General features: G+C 56.4%; 1 protein-coding gene across 12 annotated transcripts in view; it reads left to right on the forward strand.

Moving 5' to 3' along the window:
* Positions 1-22,137, forward strand: part of MYT1 (myelin transcription factor 1) — a 76,007-nt gene that overhangs the window by 44,016 nt on the left and 9,854 nt on the right. For 6 of the 12 annotated variants that reach the window (XR_010344573.1, XM_064382624.1, XM_064382626.1 and 3 more), the window contains 12 exons: positions 389-502; positions 3,682-3,896; positions 5,414-5,619; positions 6,204-6,473; positions 8,571-8,725; positions 9,769-9,831; positions 9,947-10,015; positions 13,764-13,826; positions 14,202-14,285; positions 18,796-19,017; positions 21,142-21,233; positions 21,873-21,976. Coding sequence is in view for 11 of the 12 variants with exons in the window: in XM_064382624.1 (XP_064238694.1) it covers positions 389-502; positions 3,682-3,896; positions 5,414-5,619; positions 6,204-6,473; positions 8,571-8,725; positions 9,769-9,831; positions 9,947-10,015; positions 13,764-13,826; positions 14,202-14,285; positions 18,796-19,017; positions 21,142-21,233; positions 21,873-21,976 (1,657 nt within the window). In the remaining variant the exon portion in view is untranslated. Of the gene's footprint in view, positions 1-388; positions 503-3,681; positions 3,897-5,413; positions 5,620-6,203; positions 6,474-8,570; positions 8,726-9,768; positions 9,832-9,946; positions 10,016-13,763; positions 13,827-14,201; positions 17,719-18,795; positions 19,018-21,141; positions 21,234-21,872; positions 21,977-22,137 lie in introns of those variants that run through there. The other 6 variants (XM_064382630.1, XM_021672490.2, XM_064382625.1 and 3 more) reach the window with 5 other exon arrangements.

Below are 22,137 nucleotides of genomic sequence, written 5' to 3' on the forward strand. Positions count from 1 at the left end.
GAGATGGCTGCAGAATCCCACCCTGGAAGCTGGGAAGGGAGAGGAAGTGGGTGAGGGGCAAGCCTGTCACCCAGACCCATGCAGAGGAGGCATCTTTGCCCAGAGCTTTCAAGGCCTTTAGGATATATTTCATCTTTGTGTGTCATAGGCATAGAATGTTCCAAAACAGAAACTGACTGGGCAGCTTGTACTTTGAGGGCTCAAGGGCAGAGCCAGAGAGAAAAGCCCCGTCCTGCAGAAAGACAGGATTATTCCCTGGGCTTCTTGCACACCTGGAGTTCTCACATCTGAATAACCTTGCTGTGAGACAGCAACACACACAGAGACTCCCAGGACAGGACAGGTGTGGAGGGCAAGGCTCAGACACCCCTCCTTTTCCTTCCTCTAGTTTGTCTGGGTGTCCCATCGCTGCCGCCGAAAAATTAGCCAAATCCCATGAGAAGCAGCAGCCGCAGCCAGGAGATCCTTCCAAGAATAGCTCCAATTCTGATCGGATCCTCAGGTGAGTGAGATGAGCCACAGAACTGAAGAGCTGCCTCCCAAATGCCTGCAGGGGGCTCCTCAGTCTCCCCCAGGATATATGTGCATGTGAGTGTGTGCATGCCCCAGGCCCCCCGGGAACTGAACTGCGGGGCAGTTTTAGGGGCACACAGGACAGAGTCTCACGTCTGCCACGTTCACCAGTGCCTCAGCCAAAGCACAAACTGCTGCTCAGCTGCCTCTGCCTTGGACGTGGCGCTCTGCCTCCTCAGAGTCGTCTGAGGTACCCACTTAAGGCTACTTGGGGATTCATTTGTGGAGATGCTGGTCCTGTCTGGAGAGAGCCGACTGCACCAGCCAAGGACCATGGCCGTCCAAGAAGCACCATGAACCACAAATCCCTGGTTGTCCTGCCTCTCCCTCCCCGACCCCAGAGATAGACCCCAAGTCAAGGAAGAGGGGCAGGTGCAGGCCGTGCTCCCAGAGTGCTCTGTGGCCCCGGAGGTTCTGAGATAGCAGTAGGCGTGTGTGAGCGTGTGTGAGCGTGTGTGAGCGTGTGTGAGCATGTGGGAGCGTGTGTGTCCATGTTCACATGCCTGTTTGTGTTTGCATATGTGCGAGTATGTTTACATGTGCGTGCAAGTCCGCGCATGTGTGCACGTGTATATTTGGCTCTCATCACTAAGGACCATTCAGAATGTGTCCGATTAGTGTCCCCTCCTTCCATGTGACTCTAAGAAGTAAGTGCCAGAGGCTCAGAGACTTGCCCAAGGCCACCCTGCCCAGCCTGCCTGGCTTCAAAGTGTCCCCTCTGAGTCCTTGGGCCTGAGGTACTCAGTGTCAAAGAGGACCCTTCCACCTGCTCCTTTGACCTGCTGTCCTCACCCAGCAGACACCCTGCTCCCCGCTTCCCTGAGGAACTAGAACTCTTACACCGCTCCTCCTCCCCAGTTCTCAGGCCCCTGTTCCATGTCTGTTTCACCAAACCAGAGTGTGGGAGACCCCAGCTGGGGTGAGTGTGAATGACTGCGTAGCCCCTTCCACCGTCCGCCTCGTTTTAGGGCCCACCTGCCCCGGCCCCTCCCTGGCACATAATTGGCAAAGCTCCAGCAGATGACCTTGGCTACTGACCCTTGGCTGTGTCAGACCCAGGCCCTTCCCTGGCCTGCTCCAGAGGGTTCCTCTGAAGGTGCAATTCCCACATGTGATCTCTGGGTGGAGGGCAGAGACTGCCTTCCTGCTGTACGGGCACACTTGCCATCCCACCCATGGGGCACCTTCAGCCCTGCGGGTCCCAGCAGGCTGCTTTCCAGCAGCTGGCCCTCACTGTGGTTTGAAGCTGCTTTTTCTATCTTGTCTGCTGTTCCCTCCAGCTTCTTGTCAGTTGCTAATTCGATCCTTTCCCTCTTTGATCTAAATCACCGATAAAATGTCAGACCACAGATTTGGCCCCTGTGTGAGGCCAGGTGAGGCCAGGGAGGGGTGTCAAACAGGCTACAACCTTGGAGACTCGGACCTCAGTTTGTTCACTTACAAGAGCAGGAGAACACACGGAGTTGCTCGTGAGGCTCAAGCCCCTCCCTGCCGCCCTCAGCCCGTGGTGAGCACTCACTGAACACTGGGATTGCAGCTGGGGTGGAGGAGCCCTCCCATTAGGCTCTGCTGATTCCACCTGGCCCACATTTCTGGTGTCGAACTTTGGGTGTGAGAACAGGCTTTGCAAAGCTTTGCTGGCATTGCAGACAATAAGTCTGCAGATTCTGACGGAGGCCTTGGACAAGGAAGCCATCAAAAGTGGTACCAGCGTTAAGTTTATTATTATAATTTTTAGTGATAGAGTCTTACTCTGTTGCCCAGGCTGGAGTCAGTGGTGCCAGTCATAACTCGATGTAACCTCAAACTCCCGGTCTCAAGTCATCCTCTCACCTCAGCCTGCCGAGTAGCTGGGAATACAGATGGACCACCATGCCTGGCTGTTATGTTACCGTTTTTTGTAGAGACCTGTCTCGGCCTCACAAAATGCTTGTATTATAGACAGAAGCCACCGCACCTGACCCAGTGTTAAGTTTAAAGTTCGTTTTTTCCCTCCTGGCCTCACTCTTAGCAACTTTTCTATCTGCCACCAAGGCCAGGGTCCATGCCGGGGCTCCCACCCTTGCTAGAGAAGGAGAACACGCACATTCCTGGTAGTGTTCGGTTTTCCCAGGCCCATCACAGCTGGCCATGGTTGCAGGGCTGGCCCGGAGGTCCTCTGTGCTGGGCTGTGTTCTTAGTCCACACTTAAGTTCTCGTGGCACCCAGAACCTTGGAGGCTGCCGCTGTTAGATTGCACACTTTCCAGATGGAAGTCATTGCTTGGTCCAGACAGGAACCAAGAAAGCCATGACTGCTTGCCGGGACCTCTGCTCCTCTGAGCTGCCAGGTTCAGAAGCCCCTCTGTGCCCGTGCGGTCACCACCATCTACCACCAGTCCTCCCGCCTCCTGTGCCTTCTGGGCCAGTTTCTTCATGCCATCTTTTGTGCTTGTAAAATCCTGAAGTCTTCCAAGAGCGTCAGTGGCCATGAACTGAGTGCTTGTAGTAGCCTTTTCATGGCTGTTCCTTGAGGGTCCACGTCAACACGGCTTTAAGAAGAGGAGAGCTGAGGGCTGAGTCCCTGGCTGGGTGAAGAAGGGTCAGGCCTGGCCCTGAGGCCACTCCTCAGAAACGCACCTGACGGCTCCTCAGTCCAGTGGTTGCCTCCTCCAGATTCCTCAACTTCCTCCTTGCTGGGGAGTTCTAGGTTATTCTGCCTGGAGGGGCTTGCTGCTGGCCTGGGCTTCGCTACATGTGTCTCCCGCCCAGTCCTCACTCCAGTTGTAGCTGAGCCCTTTGAAACCTGCTCTCCTAAGTTTGGGGAAAGCCTTAGGTCCTCCCACCTCTAGCTGATGCCATCAGCAGAACAGGCCATTGATCATCCGAGGGTCCTGCTGCTTCCACGCCGTAGGCGATTCTTCACAGCCTGCTCTGAGAGCCCTTGACCCTGGGAGGTGGAACTCTGCCCAGCTTCAGTGGCCGACAGCGCAGGGGAGTGCCTCCCCGAGTCTCCCTCCTCACTAGACGCTGTGAGGCCCCCGCTTGGGCTGTGGATTGGAGTTGGGGAGGGCGGCATGGGAACCCCGGTCCCATCTCACTGGCTGTGCGTCCCTGTCCTGCACCCCAGGCCCATGTGCTTCGTGAAACAGCTCGAGGTCCCTCCGTATGGGAGCTACCGGCCCAACGTGGCCCCCACCACGCCCAGGGCCAACTTGGCCAAGGAGCTGGAGAAGTTCTCCAAGGTCACCTTTGACTACGCAAGTTTCGATGCTCAGGTTTTTGGCAAACGCATGCTTGCCCCAAAGATTCAGACCAGCGAAACCTCACCCAAAGCCTTCCAATGTAAGTTGGGGAGAACTGTTGTTTCTCTTCTGTGTTGCTCCTGGGAGGGGCAGGATTCAGGGGCAGTGGAGGAGGGACCTCTCGGGGAGCTAGTGGGGAGGGAATCTCTACTCTTATGCGGGGACCACGATGCAGGCTGGAGGTCTTAGCTGGCTCGGTGGGCACCGTGGTGGCTTTCTTGGGGCCTGCATCTCAATCACGCTGCCACCTTCATGTTCACCGTTAACATTTATGTGTCTCCTAATTATTTGTGAAACGAAATCCAGATCTGTTATGGGCCTGTATGTCCAAAGACCAGAGCAACTTCACCAACGTGGCTCACCCTGGGAGATCCCTCTGCCCCCACTGTCCTCACGCAACCTGTTTAATCCCAGTGCAGCTGGTGTCCATTTCCCACGCTGCCTCTGGGCGGGGCCGGGTGACTGCTGGGCGGGGCCGGGTGACTGCTGGGCGGGGCCAGTATCCTGGCCGGAAGGAAGCCCTTGCTTTCCTGGTGGGGACAACTTACTGGATACAATGTGTTGTTAGTGACATTAGTAACAAATTTTCTGGGTAATTGTACTGACAGAATCATTCCTACAAATCTCTGAGAACAATCCTTTCAGTCTTATCTTGTCACTTACCGCCCTAATTTGTGGAATAAGCCCATTAGCCCTGGAAATGCATTGCATGTCCACATGAGATTGGGAGTGGCATCTCGTGGCAGATGGTGTCAGCCCCAAACCCGACAGTGACGAGTTTCCTACAAGAGAATAATAAAAGTACTGATCGATGCAGCTGCCAGTGGGGCGCAAGCCTCTCTTCCTAGCTCTGACAGAACCTGCTCGTTAGGATGGAGGACTTCCTGCCTTTGGGCACACACATGCCTGCTTGGATGCAGGAATGCAGCGGTGCCATGGAGAGGGGACCGCACCATTGGTTTTCCATGTGTCTAGACCTTTCTGGATACACTGGTGACATCGTGATTGCTGAGAACATCGTGTTTGAGAGTGATTTTGTGGCTACAGTACGATCACTAGAAAAGATGACATTCCATGCCTTCATTTGTCATGCTCATTTGGGCAATGATGTTACTTTTTTTAAGGCAGCGACAGTTACTGGGGACACCAAGTCAGCCTGAATATGAGTACACCCTTTTGAGATGATGTGACAAAATTCCCATTTGGGTGATGTGGCAGAACACTTTTCCTGTTCACAGAATGCTTCAGTTTCTGATAGACAAGTTATTTTTGTTTGAAATATCAGGGCTGCTGGGATGCCTTGGAGACTTACTCTTTCTGCCCACATTTTCATTGAGCCAGAAATGAGATTGTCTCCTCAGTTCCCTAAAGGAGGGTGGCTGGCAGTGAGGTGTGTGAAGGCCTGGGAGTGGGATGGGTGGCCAAGGCCCTGGCCCACTTTGACAGCTGTGCGCTGGGCCCTCCCATCCCTCCCAAAGTCCCCCTCCCCACTGACTTGTCTGCATTGCTGCCTCTTTTCAAGTTGTCTGTCAGCCTGGTGTTGTTCCCTTTTTGCAGCTAAACCTTTCCCAAAGGCCTCTTCCCCCAGGCACAGCCCCTCCAGTAGTTATGTGAGGAGCACTTCATCCTCTTCTGCAGGCTTTGACTATTCACACGACGCCGAAGCCGCACACATGGCCGCCACCGCCATCCTGAACCTCTCCACACGCTGCTGGGAGATGCCCGAGAACCTCAGCACGAAGCCACAGGACCTGCCCAGCAAGGTTAGTGCATCCGCACAGAGCCTTTCTTTGGAGAGGTGAGTTGGTGGAATTGCAGTCAGGCCTATCCGCTCCCTGCACAAACTGTCCCTAGGAATGGCTAGCGTCTAGTTGGCAATCCTCATTCTTACTTTTCTCCCTCCTGGCCACGGCCCGAGGACTGCAGAAGTTGTTGGAGGGGTCCCCCCAGAGGACCCTGTGCGCCCAGTGAACGGAGACCGGGGCGGTGAGCACACGCTCCACGTGCTTCCCTCTGAGCGTGAGGTTGAGCACGCCCCGTACTCCCGTGTGTCTCGCTCTGAGCTGAGGGTGGTGCACGCGCCCTGTTCACGTTTCCCGCAGAGTCTTCTGGTTGCTGACACCTTCCCCTTGATCAGAGGACCTAGTTTTCCCTTGGTTTATGACATTCATGGGAAATAAGGAAATGGCAGTTGGATCTTTTTCTCTCACTGCCTGTCTATTCTTGTCGTTGTGTTTCCTTATATGGGAATCGGCGTTCTGGACTCTGTGTATCTGATTAAAATGTACGGAAGGCACACATGGGAAGGGGCCGGAATCGCTAACAGGCTTCACCTTTGCAATTACAGTCTGTGGATATTGAGGTAGATGAAAATGGAACCCTGGACTTGAGCATGCACAAACACCGCAAACGAGAAAGCGCTTTTCCCAGCAGCAGCAGCTGCAGCAGCAGCCCCAGCGTGAAGTCTCCCGACGCTTCTCAGCGCCAGAGCAGCACCAGCGCCCCCAGCAGCTCCATGACCTCCCCCCAGTCCAGCCAGGCCTCCCGCCAGGACGAGTGGGACCGGCCCCTGGACTACACCAAGCCCAGCCGCCCAAGGGAGGAGGAGCCTGAGGAGGTGGGTGCAGGGCGCTCGCCCTGCCTGAGGCTATTGTAACATTGGCTTCTCGAGGCAGCTCCTCCTCAGGCTTCCTGCAGAGCCCCTGGGGGAGCCGTCACTTTCTATGAAGAGCCCTTCATCTTCTGAGCAGCTGGGACTCGGGCCCACCCTCTGGGTGGGATCTTCGCAGCAGGGCTGTGCGTCGCCTTGTCTGTAGAGAAGGAGGTGATCTTCTCACCCCTGGGGAGCATGGTGGCCAGTACGAACGTGGGCATTCTGGAAGCATGGGGAGGAGAGGGCATCTTTCAGATCCCAGGAGCTGACTGGGGAAAAGCCTGGGTTTCTTGGGTTTCAAGCCTCCTGGCACCCTGCAGAGCTGAGCTGCTGTCCAGATAGGGGCCCAGCCACTTGGCTCCTTGGGCTGAGCCTGTGAGAGAACTCCTGGGCTGAGGATCTTCCATGGCGGGCAGTGACAGGTCCCTGAGACCAGGACCAACCTGGTGTGGGTGTTGAGACTGTGGTCTGGGAAGCAGGGGATCCTTCCCTTTTTAGTTGTTCCTTAAAACATGAAAGAAGAGCCCTCAGAGCCAAGCGAATTCTGGGCTTTTTCCCGAGGAGATGTGTGTCCTGAAGGGCAAAGTCCAGGGTCTAGGCAGTACCAGCCGCATCTGTGAGACTAGCGGGCCCCTTTCTCTCTCCTTCCCCTCCTTGCAAGCCCCTCAGGAGGTGGAAGGGGTCCCTGTGGAAGGAGCGGGGCCAGACCCCCAAGGAGGAATGAGGGAGGTGGGGCTAGGGCCCTATGAAGGGTGGGGGCTGGGTCAGGCCGCCTCCATAATCCGGCCTCAGTGGGAGCCAGAATTCCTCACTGGCCCTCATCCCACCCTCAGGTGGGCCTCACAATCACCCCATTTTGTAGAGGAGCAGCCTGGGAGCCCACAACAAGGTCCACCCCCTATTATCCAGACTGTTACCGTGCTGGGCTGTGTGCCTCGCAGGCCATTCCTCATTGGACCCCCCAAAAACCCAAGAAGGGCTGCTGTTATCTCAAGTTTGAAAGTGTGGCATCTGGGCCCCAAGAGCCTGAGCCACTTGCCTGGGACACATGTGAGTACTTGTCAGGGCTGGAATTTGAGCGCTGGTTACAGCATCCTGCAGAATGTTGGCTTTCTGCCACTGCATGGGCCCCAGGCCCCTCTGTGGGAGGGATTGCGCCCTGCTTACCTGTGTCCAGAGCCCCGAGCCTCCATACCCAGCATTCAGTTTGAAGCTTTTATCAAGTGCCTGCTGTGGTCAAGGCATCACCCTGGTGGGAATGTCGGGCCAGGTGGTGTCAAGATCACTGTAGTTATTGTAATTTGTATTTTTTTTTTTTGAGACGGAGTTTTTGCCCTTGTTACCCAGGCTGGAGTGCAGTGGCACGATCCCGGCTCAACTCGACCTCTGCCTCCTGGGTTCAAGCGTTTCTCTTGCTTCAGCCTCCCAAGTAGCTGGGATTACAGGCGCACCCCACCACGCCCAGCTAAGTTTTGTATTTTTAGTAGATACGGGGTTTCACCATATTGGTCAGGCTGGTGTCAAACTCCTGACCTTGTGATCCGCCCGCCCTGGCCTCCCAAAGTGCTCTGATTACAGGCGTGAGCCACAGCACCCAGCCTCATAATTTGTGTGTTATTACCCTCATTGTGCCATCTCATCTTCAGGACATTTCAAGAACACTTATTTAGTGCCTAGTGTCTATTGAGTGCCGTCTCTGGCTCTGAAGGAGACTGTATGCTGATGTTTACACTGTGGAGTGACATGGTGGCGGGACCCACATACCCGAGGCCAAGGGGGGTGTCAGGAGCCTGCCACACTGGGCAGCACCAGGCCTCCTCATTTCTAGGGTGGCTCAGGAGCTCTGGCTGAAGTCGGGGAGGAATCCAGCCCCTCAGGGCTGTTGTCTTCTGTGTTTTGCTGGGGGGAGTTACGCCTTCTTCTCTTATCCAGAAGACAGGAGACTCCAGGAAGTGCTTCTGTGTAGGCTGCCCTGAAGGGTCCCTCTCCCTCGCCCACCGGGTTGGGCGCCCAGGCCTCCCCGCCAGCTGGTTAAAACATCTCCCTGCTGGTTTTTTGCAGTCAGAGCCAGCAGCCCATTCTTTTGCTTCTTCTGAAGCAGATGACCAGGAAGTGTCGGAAGAGAATTTTGAGGAGCGGAAGTATCCGGGGGAAGTCACCCTGACCAACTTTAAGCTGAAGTTTCTCTCCAAGGACATAAAGAAGGAGCTGCTCACGTAAGTCTCTGCTTTGGCTGAGACGACTCCTAGGAGACCCTCTGTGGCCTGGGGAGGAACAGGCCCTGGTCCCAACCCATGGTGGCAGGGTCTGCTCAACCTTCCCCCGACACGTCCTGACCACCCTGAGTCAGGCAGCCTGCGACAGGAGCCAGGGGAGTCGGAGGCTTCCCAACACCTTTGCTCTGTGCCGGGCTTTACTGCAATCTTCTAAAAGTGATTAAGAACAAAGAAATCCCCTGGCCAAGCTCACCAAGCAGGACAGAGCAGAGCAGGGAGAGAGTGGAGTTCAGCAGAAAGCTTCACAGGAAGCCCTCGGGGCGACCGGGGGCCCGGCCCTCTCCCTGAGGCCGCAGCTCGGCATGTTCTGCCCTGGGCTCCATGCCAAGGCCTTAGGACTTGCCACACTTGTCTCTGTCAGCCTGGCTGGCCCTGATGCTGCGTGTCTGAGCTGGTCCTCACGGGGTTGGAACAGACAGAGTTGCTGATGGATGTAAGTCAGACGTCAGTGACCTTCTGGTCAACCTTCATTGCCAGCCACCTCTCTAGGGGATTGTCAGAGGCTGTGCCCGGCACGTGCCACACAGGTGATCCAGCTCTCACATGTGCTCAGCGTCCATTTCTGGGGTCTCTCTTCTCCCTACCTGGAACCTCACTTGTATCCTCACACTGTGGCTTGTCCTCCTGGGACTGGCTGGACCCAGGGAAGGCCTTGCTGCTTCAGGGCCTGGAAAAGGGAAGAAGCTCCCGGCCACGATATTCTTGGGCGTGTACCTGTGTGCACACAGCACGTGTGCATCGGAGCCATCCTAACTTTAAGCTCGACTTTGGTTATCTTTTCGTCTGAGTTAAGTTGTGTGGAAGAAACTTCTAGTCTGAGAGGCATGGGCTGTGCCTCAAGGACGGAGGGCAGGAGGAGGATGCTTAGCTTGTGGGTGAGCCGGGAGTGGGCCCCAGTCGCCCTACCAGAGCAGGCTCGGCCTGGGGCCAGGCCGGCAGGTGCGCACCACTCTCTGGTCTGACGCTCTTTTTCCTTTGTCCAGCTGCCCCACCCCGGGCTGTGACGGCAGTGGCCACATCACTGGGAACTACGCCTCCCACCGCAGGTTTGTCTTCCGCTCGGGTCTGGCCTGGCCTGGGTGCCTCGTGGTGGGTCTTCCTTCTGTCCTCCTCTGCTCCCCCTCTTTGGCTTACCCCAGTATCCCATCTCTTCTCTTTCAGCCTCTCTGGTTGCCCTCTTGCTGACAAGAGCCTCAGAAACCTCATGGCTGCTCACTCTGCTGACCTCAAGTATGTTTGCGCTCCCTGACCTCCTGTCTCTTGGGCGGCACCTCGCTTTGCTCTCCTTCCGTGAGGCTCCTGCCAAAATCAGCCTTCTCCAAGGTGCCAAGCCTCAGCTAGCCCCAGCTCTCCTGAGACGGGCAGAGGGGCAGGGCCGTGGAGGGGCTGATTCTGCTTGGCTGGGGCTGCTCTGTCTGTGTCCCCCTGCTCTGAGCTCCTCTGTTTGCCTTTCCGCTGGGGGCTCCTGCGCTGCTCTTGCCCCATCCCCCATCCTCCAGCCTCTCCTGAAGACCCCCGACAGGGCTGCCTGGGCCTGCTTTCCCACTGCCCTAGAGATTTGGGAAAAGCCCAGAATTGGCCGAGAAATGTAAGCCCTGCCGTGGCTCAACAGGCCAGGCTGTGCGTCTCCTGCTGAATGATGACGAAGGGAAAGCTCCTTGCCCTCCCTCCTCCTGCAATGCTCCGGCTGCTTCTGCTAACCCTGGTGCCCACACCTTCCCTTCGCTGGGCCCACCTGTTTCTGCTTCTGCACCTCCCTGCCCATAGTGTGTGAGCAGGGCAGGCCCCGCAGGCACACACTAGCCTGCTTGACAGCCCTGCACGGCCAGGTGCAAGCACCCAGAGGTTTCCAGGTATGAGTGTCCTCTTGGGGCCGGAGTCAGGGACTGTTATCACCTTTGGTTTTCGTGCTTCCAGTTGAGCTGTTGACTTCACAGCCTGTGTGACCCTGAGCCATGGGGAGCTCGTCCTGGGCACCAGGATTGAGCTGAGGCCTTGGAGGAAGGGGGTCCCATTCTTGTCTCCTTAGGTCACCCCTCTCCAGGGGTGTCCCTCCCTCCCACAGGCCTCTGTGTTGGGGGCCCTGATTCCAGGCCAACACACCCTGGCTCATTCCATTCTGGGGCCAGACAGGAGCCCGGGCCTGGTGCCTCTAAGATGAGGAAATGAAATTGCTCAAGGCTTCTAGGGACCTTAGCTGGCTCAGAGCCGGACAGAAAGCTGCAGGTCAACCAGAGCCTCCCAACGGCAGCCTTGTCTCCATTCCTTTGTGGAGGCTGGTCTGGCCCTTCAGCTCCCACAAATGGGGACAGGGTGCACCATCTCGATTTCCTTTCTGGAAGTTAATAGCTTCAACATAAGCATTTTCTGAGGCTTAGATCACCACAGCAGATTCACACATTAATTTATTCATTCATTCTGCCCCACCCACGTTGTCTAGTCCTAGAAACCCAGAGACAAAACACTCAGTCCTGCAGCCTCTGGGACTGTCCTCTCTCCCTCCTTCTTCTCTTGCCATCTTTCTTGCATCCCTTCTTCCTTTTCCAGTTCTGTTTTATTTTCTATGATTAGTTTCCGTGGTGTTCCCATTTGAGGGCCTGAATAATTTGAGAGCTGCTTGCACTCAGTGGCCCCAAATGTCACAACGTCCTTTCTGTCCTGCGAAGTGGATGCTCAGGGCTGATGGAAAGGAGCTTGGCACCATCCGGGCCTGGACACGTAGCCATCTGGGACAGTTAGTGCTCTTCTAAGACGAAGAGCCTGTGAAGAACTTTAACCCGCACTTTAGAAATGACGATCAAAAGTCTCCCATGTGTGAAAATGAATCACTCATCAGCATCCGCCGGGATTGGGCTGGCAGCCAAGGCTTCCAGGTTCCTTCAGAAGCTCCACTCTCCCCCAGCGGACTTTCCTCTCCTCCCTCAGACCACTGCATGGGCTTGGGACGATGGTGGTCGTGACCCCATGTGTCCTGATGTACCAACCTCCTTGCTCTCTGACACCTCCTGTTTGAGGGGGCATCAGGCACTGGCTCCTCCTGATCAGCCTTGTGGCAGCCATGGGTGAGGGTGGCCTTGGGGCAAACGAGGTCCCTTTCATGACCTCCCTATCTACACCTGGCTGCAGAGACAGTCAGATGATCTGTTTTCTGTGTTTTAAGTGAATCCCAAGTCAAGGACTGGGCACAGGGCTGAGAGGGCATGGCTGCCTCAGGCCACTCAGCTCGTCTTGCGCTGGGAGTTGAGTTGCAGCCACATTCCTGCCAGGCCATGACAGGCTCTGCGCAGGGTCAAGGAGTCTGTCCACAGCACAGGGATGGGGCTTAGAGAGGTGATACCTGGTGTGTATTTCCAAGGCAGAGATGCTCCTCAGACATGGTGCTCCCTTCTGCCCAGGTGGGGCACTCAGAAGCAGATGGTGGGAGTGGTGACTCCTGCAGCTGACCTTGGGGGTCCACAGGGCCATAAGGAGCCTGCAGGAGGGACCCCTGCTCCTCTGACTATGTGCGCACTTTCCTCTCTTGGACATGACTCGAGAAAAGCCATTGAATCAGGCCTCAGTGAGAAGTGCAGAACGGCCTCACAAGTGTTAGTACCTGCCAGCCCCGAGGGAGTTACACCCCCACCTGAGACTTGCTCACAGACGCCGTCAGGAATATCTGCCCTGCTGTTATTATCCCCATCGAGGCCTGGAGCCGCGGTGGGTCTGTCACCCTAGCCACCTGAGTGGCCATTTGAACAGCTGCCAACCCAGGAAGGAGAGGCAGGCCGTCTTCAGTTCTCTGGGCTGTACAGCAAAGTATCCAATGCGTGGCCCACGTGGCGAGGATGAAGGAATTCGAGACTCCCCAGGAGGAACCCCGAGAAAACTCCTAGGGGTCGAAGACAAGGTTGCAGGAGGTGGGGCCAGCCCTGCTGTGCCGTCTTAGCCTTTTGGGTGCCAGGCAGTGCCCAGCTCTGTCTTCCTCCGAGCGAGATGTCCTGCCCAGTGGCCAGATGTCACGTGTTCTGGTGGAAGACTGGTGAGGAAGGGCCGTCAGTACAGAAAGTGGGATGTCCTCCCTGGGGTCGGAGCGCCGCAGCAAAGTGCCCATGAGTAGCAGGTGATCTGGACACAGGCACTGAACTGTTGCCTGGCTCCTGCAGGGTCAGGATGCCCGTGAGGGGAGGCGCAGAGAGCAGGCCTGATGGGGGACGGATCTGCCCGCAGAGTCAGGCCATCTCCTCCTACTCTGTGGACATTCGGAAGAAAATGACATCCATGCTTGTAATATCAAAGTGGAATTTTTTACCACCTTATGTGATACAGTCGTCAAATATTTTCGGGTGTATAAAGTTGGACTTTTGTGTTCTCTGCCGTAAGCCACCGGCTGCGTGAACTCCGGTCACGCTACACAATAGCCAGGCCTGGCGTGGCCGGCGCCATCTGCTATGCAGCAGGTGTGCAGAAAGCCTCTGTTCATTTACCAGCCTGTGGTGGCAACCCTCGGCGAGGGCAAGCTCCCAGCCTGTCCAAGAAGATGAACTGTCTTAGGATCTGGAGCGCTCATACTTAAAGTTATGGCTCAGATATGTTCTGATGCCTTTAGTCCAGCCTAGACCCTACAGAAGTCCAAGCTGGGAGCCCGTCGTGTCCTCTGGCTGCAGTGCACCCCGTCGGCCCGTCCCAGTGCCCAGCTTGGGTGTCTCCATGTACACCCATCCTGGAGCAGCAGTTGGCTGCTCTCATCTAGACTTCCTGGTCTCCCTGGGGAGACTGGGGAGAAGGTACTGAAACCCTGAGATCATCACATCAGACACCCCGTTGCTGGCAGCGGGCAGCTGGGGAGAACGTGGGTGACATTCCTCTGTGGATAAGGAGATGTGGATGGGCCACTCAAGGGCTGAGCCCAGAAGGCTTTCCTCTGGGGGTCCCAGGGCTCGGGGCCAGGGCTCAACATCTTCACGGGCTCTGGTTCCAGCTCTGCATTCTTCTGCAGGTGCCCCACGCCCGGCTGTGACGGCTCCGGCCACATCACAGGGAACTACGCTTCACACCGGAGGTGAGCCTGCCACACCCTCAGGTCCTGGGCCTCAGGGCTGGGTAGGGAATCTTTTCCTTAGATGAAGATTAGAAGACATTAATGTTGCTGACAGCTAGAGTCCATTTTCGTCTCTTTAATCTGAATCGTTGCTGTTTCCAGAACCTGATTAGATTGTCCTCCGCAGAAAGATAAAATGACAAAGGGTGAGGGTTAGGAGCCCTGTCCTTCTGCCTTGTGTGAAGGCTTCGTGTCTGTGGATTCTGTCTCTTCAGTCGTCCCCTCTCCCTCTCACCCCCACCTGGGGTCACAGAGCTGGAGGGGAGAGGACGAGACGGTGGGTGAGAAGCTGCTGTCCCATCACTAAGGCGGCCTCTGTTCCTCTTTCAAAATCAGCTTGTCTGGCTGCCCTCGTGCAAAGAAAAGCGGAGTTAAGGTGGCGCCCACGAAGGACGACAAGGAGGACCCCGAGCTGATGAAGTAGGTTGGGCTGTGCTGGTCCGTCGCTGCTTTGCAGAATTGGGATTTTCCTGTGTTTTATAACCTCCTACTGATTCCCTTTTCTTTAATATGATGGGTCACCAAACCGATCAATGCCAACATTCGTTTTTATGGAAGCTCTCGTGCCCTGCACATCGGTACCTACGAAGATGTGAGCCCTGGATGTTAAAACGCACGCACTCTGAATGAAGAGACCCCCAGACAGGCTTTGTGTGAGCAACATGGCTGTTTATTCACCCTGGTGCGGGCCGGCTGGGGACGAAAATGGAGCCAGCGAAGGGTGGTGTGATAGGAGTTGGTTTTATAGGTTTGGGGTGGGCAGTGGAAAGTTACAGAAGTTACCATTGGCGTTTTTTTGCAAGCTGGGAGGGGGTCGTAGGGTGTGGAGTTGTGAGGTTGACCGAGGTCGGTTACAAACTCCAGTGGCCTTGTCAGTTGAGGCCGGAATAAGAAGCAATAGTGCATGGTGCAGGTTACTTAGGCTCCACAGGGTTGATTGCTTCTTCCAGGAACTCGTCTGGGGTGTCGTTCAGGTCGCAGAGATTACCACGCCGTTTATGGCACCATCAGACCTTACACTAGGTGTTGTATGGGGGGCATGGGGGGCAGATCCTCCGGGCTTCTCAGGTCTGAAGTATTTGATGGGGCTGGGAGAAGCAGAGCACCCCAATACCTGTGTCTTAGGACCACCTGGGAGTGGGACCCAGAGACTCAGGTGGCCCCAGGGCCTTGCAACCTGCAGACTTTGGTCTGGCAGGAAAGGTTAGATGCAGGAGTCAAGGAGTAGAGGATGCTTAGAAAGACGTTAAAGCTTTGAATCCCACGTGTCCGTCCACCCACACACCGATGCAGAGAGCTGGCGGACTGGGAGGGCCTGGGAGGGTCTAAACTGGGAACCAGACACTGTTGGGTGAAGGAAAGAGGACATCCTCGGCCTTAAGTGACCCAAGTCCTTGAGGCAAAACGACTCTCCTCTATTGCTGTTCTTACTGGGGCAAGGCGGGGCTGACAGGTGAACCCTGAACGCTGACTCTGCGTGTTACCCTACTCGGTGGGGGTTTGTGTCCTTGCAAGCTTATTCTCCCGGTAGGGAACTGGTTCCCTGCACTGCCCACTTGTAGGTGGGGGCAATGCTTTGCCACAGACTTGAACTGGGTGACCGACCGACCAGTTTGCCCAGGACCGAGGTACTTTCAGAGTTGACATCTGGCAGAATGGGCAGTGAGTTCCCCAGCAGCAGAAGTGACGGCTCTGGACACCTTGTTGCCCAGGGCCTTGGGGCTGGCTTGGTGGGGACAGGGCCCCACCATGCCCACAGGAAGCAGGTTGCCCTGACTGTGTTACCTGCTGGGCCAAGAGCAGCCAGACCTCAGCCCTGGAGGGGGCACCTTTGCCTGAGAGTAGGTTGCTCCTCCTGGTAGCTCCAGCTGGGCCCAGACGTCTGCTCTGCCACACTGGAGGGGCCTGGCTGGCCAACATCACATCCTTCAGAAGGGGTGGCCCCGCCAGCTGTTTGGTATGATAGGCTGTGGCTTGTTTAGTTATTTAATTTTTTACAATAAAACTGTAATGAATGCTAAATTAACAATGCACAATGTGTAGTTGTTAGTACTGTGAAGGCTGCGCACTAAATGCTGAGGCGGGCAAAAAGCATTTTGCCCCTGAGAATCCAGGAATTTGCCTATGATTATATAAGTGCAACACCTTTACGGATTTGGCAAGGATCCTGCTGGCAGGGAATTATAAGTGAATTGTGCTGCATTTGCAAATGATCAGAATCAAGATCAGCATTTTTCAAATTAGCCAGGAAAAGTAAATGGTCTTTCTAATGTGTTGTCAACTTAGCTTTAAAAAAAAAACAAGAGTTCTGCAGTCAAGTGGAGACTGTGACTTTCAGAAACACTTCAGCATTTGCAGGAGAGATGAAGCTCCTAATGGCAGAGGGAACCCGCCCGCTTAACACGTCCATTTTACGGCGTTTCCAAACTGCCAGCCGTAAACTTTAACTGCATTTGTAATTGCCAGCATCTTTAAACAGATGCATATCAAAGCAGAAACTTTAATGTATGTGTCAGGTCATGCTGAGGGATGGGATTTTGTCAGCATGTGTGAGCTGTGATTTGGAGAGCCTGGTGGAGCAAGAGTTCCCTTTTATGACATCTCATGGCTGCACTATTCAAAATCAAGTCACATCAGGCACTTTGTGGTAAATCCTTCATAACTGGTGGTAAGTCTTCGGAGGTTCCATCATGGGAGCCCTGCCCATTGTCCCTAGAGGGAGCCCACGCTGCCCCGGCCACACAGACACCCAGCAAATGCAATGCACTTCTGGTTCCTGGTCCCGGCCATGTTTCTCATGTCACTGGCACACACGCTTCTGCAGCCCAACACGTGCTGGGAAAACACTAGCTCATGCAAGAAGCAGAGAGGCCACACCAGCTCGGTGCCCGCCGCCCGCCCACCCCAGCATGTCTCAACGTGATGTCCCTGACGACTTGAAAGTTTCCATACCACGTGTTGTGAGAAAGAGATTATAGCTGAAATCTGAAATACCTTCCATGTATGCGACTCAAGGGAACAGCAACGGTTTCTCTTGATGAAGGGGAGGAGTGTTTTGCAAGAAAAGGAGTAAAAATAATTCTGATTTGGGCCGGGCACAGTGGCTCATGCCTGTAATCCCAGCATTTTGGGAGGCTGAGGCGGGTGGATCACCTGAGGTCAGGAGTTTCAGACCAGCCTGGTCAACATGGGGAAACCCCATCTCTACTAAAAATATAAAAATTAGCCGGGTGTGGTGGTGGGTGCCTGTAATCCCAGCTACTTGAGAGGCTGAGGCAGGAGAATCGCTTGAAGCCGGGAGGCAGAGGTTGCAGTGAGCCGAGATCGCGCCATTGCACTCCAGCCTGGGCGACAAGAGCGAGACTCTGTCTCAAAAAATAATAGTAATAATTCAGATTCGACTGTGTGGAGTGACTGAAGGACCACCTCCCATTTGGCCAGTTCCTCTTCCTAGCCCAGGCCCTCACCTCAAGCTCGGCCGTGCCTGGCCCAGGTGCCCCCAGGGCCCCATGGCTGGGAGGCACCCCCGTCTGAGGGGGACTGGACATTGAATGTGGACTTGCCAAAGCCCCCACAGGGGCCCCTGGCAGTGTCTCTGCTCTGGACGGGGATGAGACGACCTTGGACTGGCTCAGGGAATGTCCTGTACATTTCTAGGGCTGGGTGGGATGAGTGGCAGAAGGAAACGAACCAAGAGAGGGGCCTGTGGAGAGAGAGAAAGCAGGGCCCTGGCCAAGGTGGCTGGGAGGCTCCAAAATGGCAGCTTTGGAGCTGAGGCCAGAGTGTGGGGGCGAGGAGTCAGAAGCTGCCCTCCCCGCCCAGGCCTTGCCAACCTCCCCCCGGGCAGCGCAGCCCATGCCCCCATCCCAGCCCTGCAGCAGGAGCCTCTGCTGTGGCCCCCGCCCCCGCCCCCACCGCCGTCCTCCTGAGCGCTTCCTGCGCCGACCCTGACTTCCCTGATCGCCACGGAGCTCCTGGTAAAGGAAGCAGCGGTGTCCTCTCTCGGGGTCCTGTGTTGCCAGGTCTTTAGCACACAGTGAGTGTGTGACAAATGGTAATTTGGATGAGTTTCATTTGTTGGAGAGAGAAGAGTGAACTTTGCAGATTGAAGATCTTGTCCTAGGTCTGGCTTGGGTTCCTGGATGAGCTGGTCCCTCAGATCCCCAAATCTTGGCCCAGGCCCTTCCCTAGACGCTGGAGAGGTCACGGCCCTGGGCCACCTGCACTGTCTTGCTTGTCTCTGGCTCACACTGTGCCCAAGGCGTTTGCCAGTCTGAACTCATGTTATTTTCATAAGGGCCTCTATCCCTCTCCTGGAACACCCAGAACAAAGGCCAGCCTCAGGCAGGGGCGACTGTGGGGTACCCTGGCGGAGTCTCCCCGACGTGAGGTCTGTGTTCCTCCTTCTAGAACATAGAATCTCAGTTGTGGCAAAGCTGCAGTGTCTATGGGCATCGCCCCCTGACTGCACTGGCCTCAGGCTGGGAGGCTGTGGGGTGACAGGCCCCTGCTGTCCCTGAGCCCCCAGGTCTGTGCTTGACGCTGGCCTCTGGGTGGTCTCAGCTGACGACATGGCTCCACGTTGCTGAGTGACATGGAAGTGACTCCAGCAGCAAGGCTTGGAGTGAACCTGAGGGCAGCCCCCCGGCCCAGGGTCACAGCTGCTGGAGGGCAGGGAAAGAAGGCGTCTGTGGAGACTCCAGCCGCACAGGGGCTGTGAGGCCAAAGCAGAAGCGGGAGCATGGCCCCGTGGCTTCATATTAAGGGCCGGGTTCTTCCCTGAGGCTCCAGGGCCTCAGCTGCCCTCCCTGCCTAACTCGGAAGTCCTTTAACGTGTGATGTTGGGCTCCCTCGAGTCTGGCTTGGGAGGGTCTCCAGGCTTCTCCCAACCCTGGCGCCCCTGTACTCATCCTGGCCTTTCTGTGCCCAGGTGCCCAGTTCCAGGCTGTGTGGGGCTCGGTCACATCAGCGGAAAATACGCCTCACACAGGAGTGCGTCCGGCTGCCCGCTGGCCGCCCGGAGGCAGAAGGAAGGTTCCCTCAATGGCTCATCGTTCTCCTGGAAGTCCCTGAAGAACGAAGGCCCAACCTGCCCCACCCCGGGCTGTGACGGCTCTGGCCACGCCAACGGGAGTTTCCTCACCCACCGGAGGTAACGGTGCCTGCACCCCCCGCCCCTCTGGCTCTCAGTGGGACCCTCGCCTGGGGACTGGGGCTGAAGGTCCTGAGGGAGGGCCAGACAGGGCTCAGTGTGACCCGAGTCTCTCAAGGGAAAGGCCAGGCCACGTGGGTAGTGCCTGGGGCAGGCCAGCGGTCTGTTGGTGCCGGGCGATGGTGTCGGCGTCTTTGCCAGGCGTCTCCCGCCATGAGCCATCCTTCCACATCCTGATGGAGTCCTTCCAGGCTGGGTGTTATGCTGGACACAGAGGCCACACGTGAGCAGAGCCCTGGGTCTGACACGTTCTCTTATCAGGCTCACAGCCTCTTAGGAAAAGTTTGTTTCCTAAACTTTATGCCCTGCCTTCCCATTCAGACCTCTTCTTTGAACTCTGGGCAGAGACCCCTGCCTGCTTTGCAAGGGAGCTTGTGACCCCTCACTGTCTGGCAGTGAGCCTGGGCAGAATTCACCAAGCCTCACCTGCCCTCCAACACCTGCCCTTGCTGAGAGACCTTGCTTCACCACCCTGACTTCCTGTCTGTGCCCTATGGTGACAACAAGTGCCTGGTCCCATCAGAAACCCTGTGTCTGGGCCTAGGGCCAAGGCTGACTCTTCGTTCCCTCCCCTGCTTCCCTCCTCCTTCCCCTCCTCCCTCCCCTCCCTCCCCTCCCCTCCCCTCCCCCTCTCACCCCTCCCCCTCTCTCCTCCCCCTCCCTCCCCTCCCCTCCCCTCCCCCTCCCTCCCCTCCCCCTCTCTCCCCTCCCCTCCCCCTCCCCTCCCTCCCCTCCCTCCCCTCCCCTCCCTTCCCCTCCCCTCCTCCTCCCTCCCTTCCCCTCCCCCTCCCTCCCCTCCCCTCCCCTCCCCCTCCATCCCCTCCCCTCCCCTCCCCCTCCCCTCCCCTCTTCTTCCCCTCCCTTCCCTCCCCCCACCCCCTTCTTTCCTTCCCCCCTTACTCCCTCCCCTTCTTCCTCTCCCTCTCCCCTCCCACATCACCTTCCCCTTTCCTTCCCTCTCCCCCTCCCCTCCCGTCTCCCTTCCTTTCTCTGCCTACAAGATTAAATAACTCATTCATTCAGCAAAAGCCTTTACACCACATACCTAGCCCTGGAGAGAGAGCAGAGACAGAAAGGGCAACTAGCCCTTCTCCAAACAAATAAATAAGTAAAATACTTGGTATGGCGAATGGTGGTGCCTGCCGTGGGCAGAGCTGAAGCAGGGAAGAGGACAAGGAAGTCCTCTTTGAGAAGGAGGCAGCAGCTTGGCCTGAGGTGTGTGGGGCACAAGCCCTCAGTCCAGTGGCTGGAGCTGGGAACAGTGTGGCCCCCTTGACAAGGTTGTAGGAGCTGGGGGCCTGGAGCCAGGGAGACGGAGCAAAAGGAGATGAGGTGAGAAGTTCTGAGCTGGGGCTTATCTGGCCGCCAGCTGGCAAGGACTCAGCTTTCACTGTGAGTGAGGGGCCCTGGCAGGAGGCAGAGGAGAGACTAGATCTGTCATGGGCAGCTGGCAGGAAGGCCGCTAAAGGAAGTGACCGCAGCCGGGGCCGGGTGGGCAGAGGAGACTTACTCCGGGCTTCCTAAGGACGTTCCACCTCGCCTCAACCTTCACTGACAGCGGGGATGCAGTCACTTCATACATGAAATCGTGCACTTTTCTGCTTGAGTATCTCTATCGAGGAGTGACGGGTGACTGTCATTACCACCACTCCTGAGGGTAGCTCGGGGCAGAGTCAGCTGGGACAGGCTCCTCTGGGAGGCCAGGGCTGCAAAGTGCTGGCAAGAGGGCCCTGTGAACCTTAGACCCCAGAGGGAGCCCTGCTCAGAGTATCAGGCAGGGTCAGCTACGGCCGTGCCAGATGAGGTGAGCTCTGGAGTGGCTCCTTCCCAGCCTCTGGCCTGCCTACATGTGGCTTCTTTTTCCCCATAGAACACAGTTTGGCCATAGGGAGGCCCTCCGGGTGGTCTAGGTGAGGTGGAACATGCCTTCTATTAACCCATAATGTGTGACCCTGGCTGGTCATGGTGTCTTCTGACCCCTAGACTAGCCCATAGTGTGTGACCCTGGGCTGGCTCTGGCGTGTGACCCTGGACGGGTGAATGATATGTGACCTCTGCTTCCAGTTTGTCAGGCTGTCCCAGAGCAACATTTGCTGGAAAGAAGGGAAAACTGTCAGGGGATGAGGTCCTCACCCCAAAGTTCAAGACTAGCGATGGTAAGGATGGCTTCCTGGATTTCCCTGCTCGTGACTGGGTGCCGGGTGAGTGAGAGCTGTACACCTTTCTGTGCTGGTGGGAAGAAGGTAGAGAGCTGAAGCCCCTCCTGGAATGAGTCATGGCTGAGGCAGATCCCTTGACCTGAGCTGAAAGCATTTTGGGCCTTGGCTCTGCAGCTCTTGACACCTGTGTCTGGGGCCCTTGGCCCTCAAGAGGTTGTGACTGCACTATCACGCGGCTTCGGTGACCACTGGGATCAGAGCCCAATGGAGCCCACGTGCTGTGCGTTTGTGGGGAGGTGTGACTCATTCCCACTTCAGTGAGGAAATTCAGCATCGCCTGAACAAACTTCCATCTTTAATTTAGCACTTAATACCTCCCAAAGAGATTTAAGGCTTTCCACCTGCCATCCAGCTCAGGCGGCAAACCATGAACACTTATCTCACAATCGTCAAGACAGACTTCTCCAGCGTGTAGTGTGGTGTGTGAGCCCCGGAGAGAGATGAGGTCAGAAAGCCAGGAGAGGGGACGTCTGCTGCACAGGGAGTTTCAGTTCCGTCTAGAAAGCAGCCTTCCCCACACCACTCTGGCTCAGGCCTGAGGCCCAGAGCCACAGCTGAGGTTTCTCTCTGGGTCAGTGTTGGAGAATGACGAGGAGATCAAGCAGCTGAACCAGGAGATCCGAGACCTGAACGAGTCCAACTCGGAGATGGAGGCCGCCATGGTGCAGCTGCAGTCCCAGGTGGGTGGTGCCGCTCCCCACCCCCGGGCTCTTTGCTCTCCCAACCCCCATTCATCCTCCGTCGGCACTTATCAAGGTTGAGTCGGGGCCGAGCCGACGGACAGCGCGGTGCCTGGCACATGGGCACACGTAGGACTTGCTGGCCGCACGCTGATGCTGGC

The sequence above is a fragment of the Aotus nancymaae genome, unplaced genomic scaffold (genome assembly GCF_030222135.1).
Source record: "Aotus nancymaae isolate 86718 unplaced genomic scaffold, 86718_ANA_hifiasm-v0.15.2.pri h1tg000029l, whole genome shotgun sequence".
NCBI lineage: Eukaryota > Metazoa > Chordata > Mammalia > Primates > Aotidae > Aotus > Aotus nancymaae.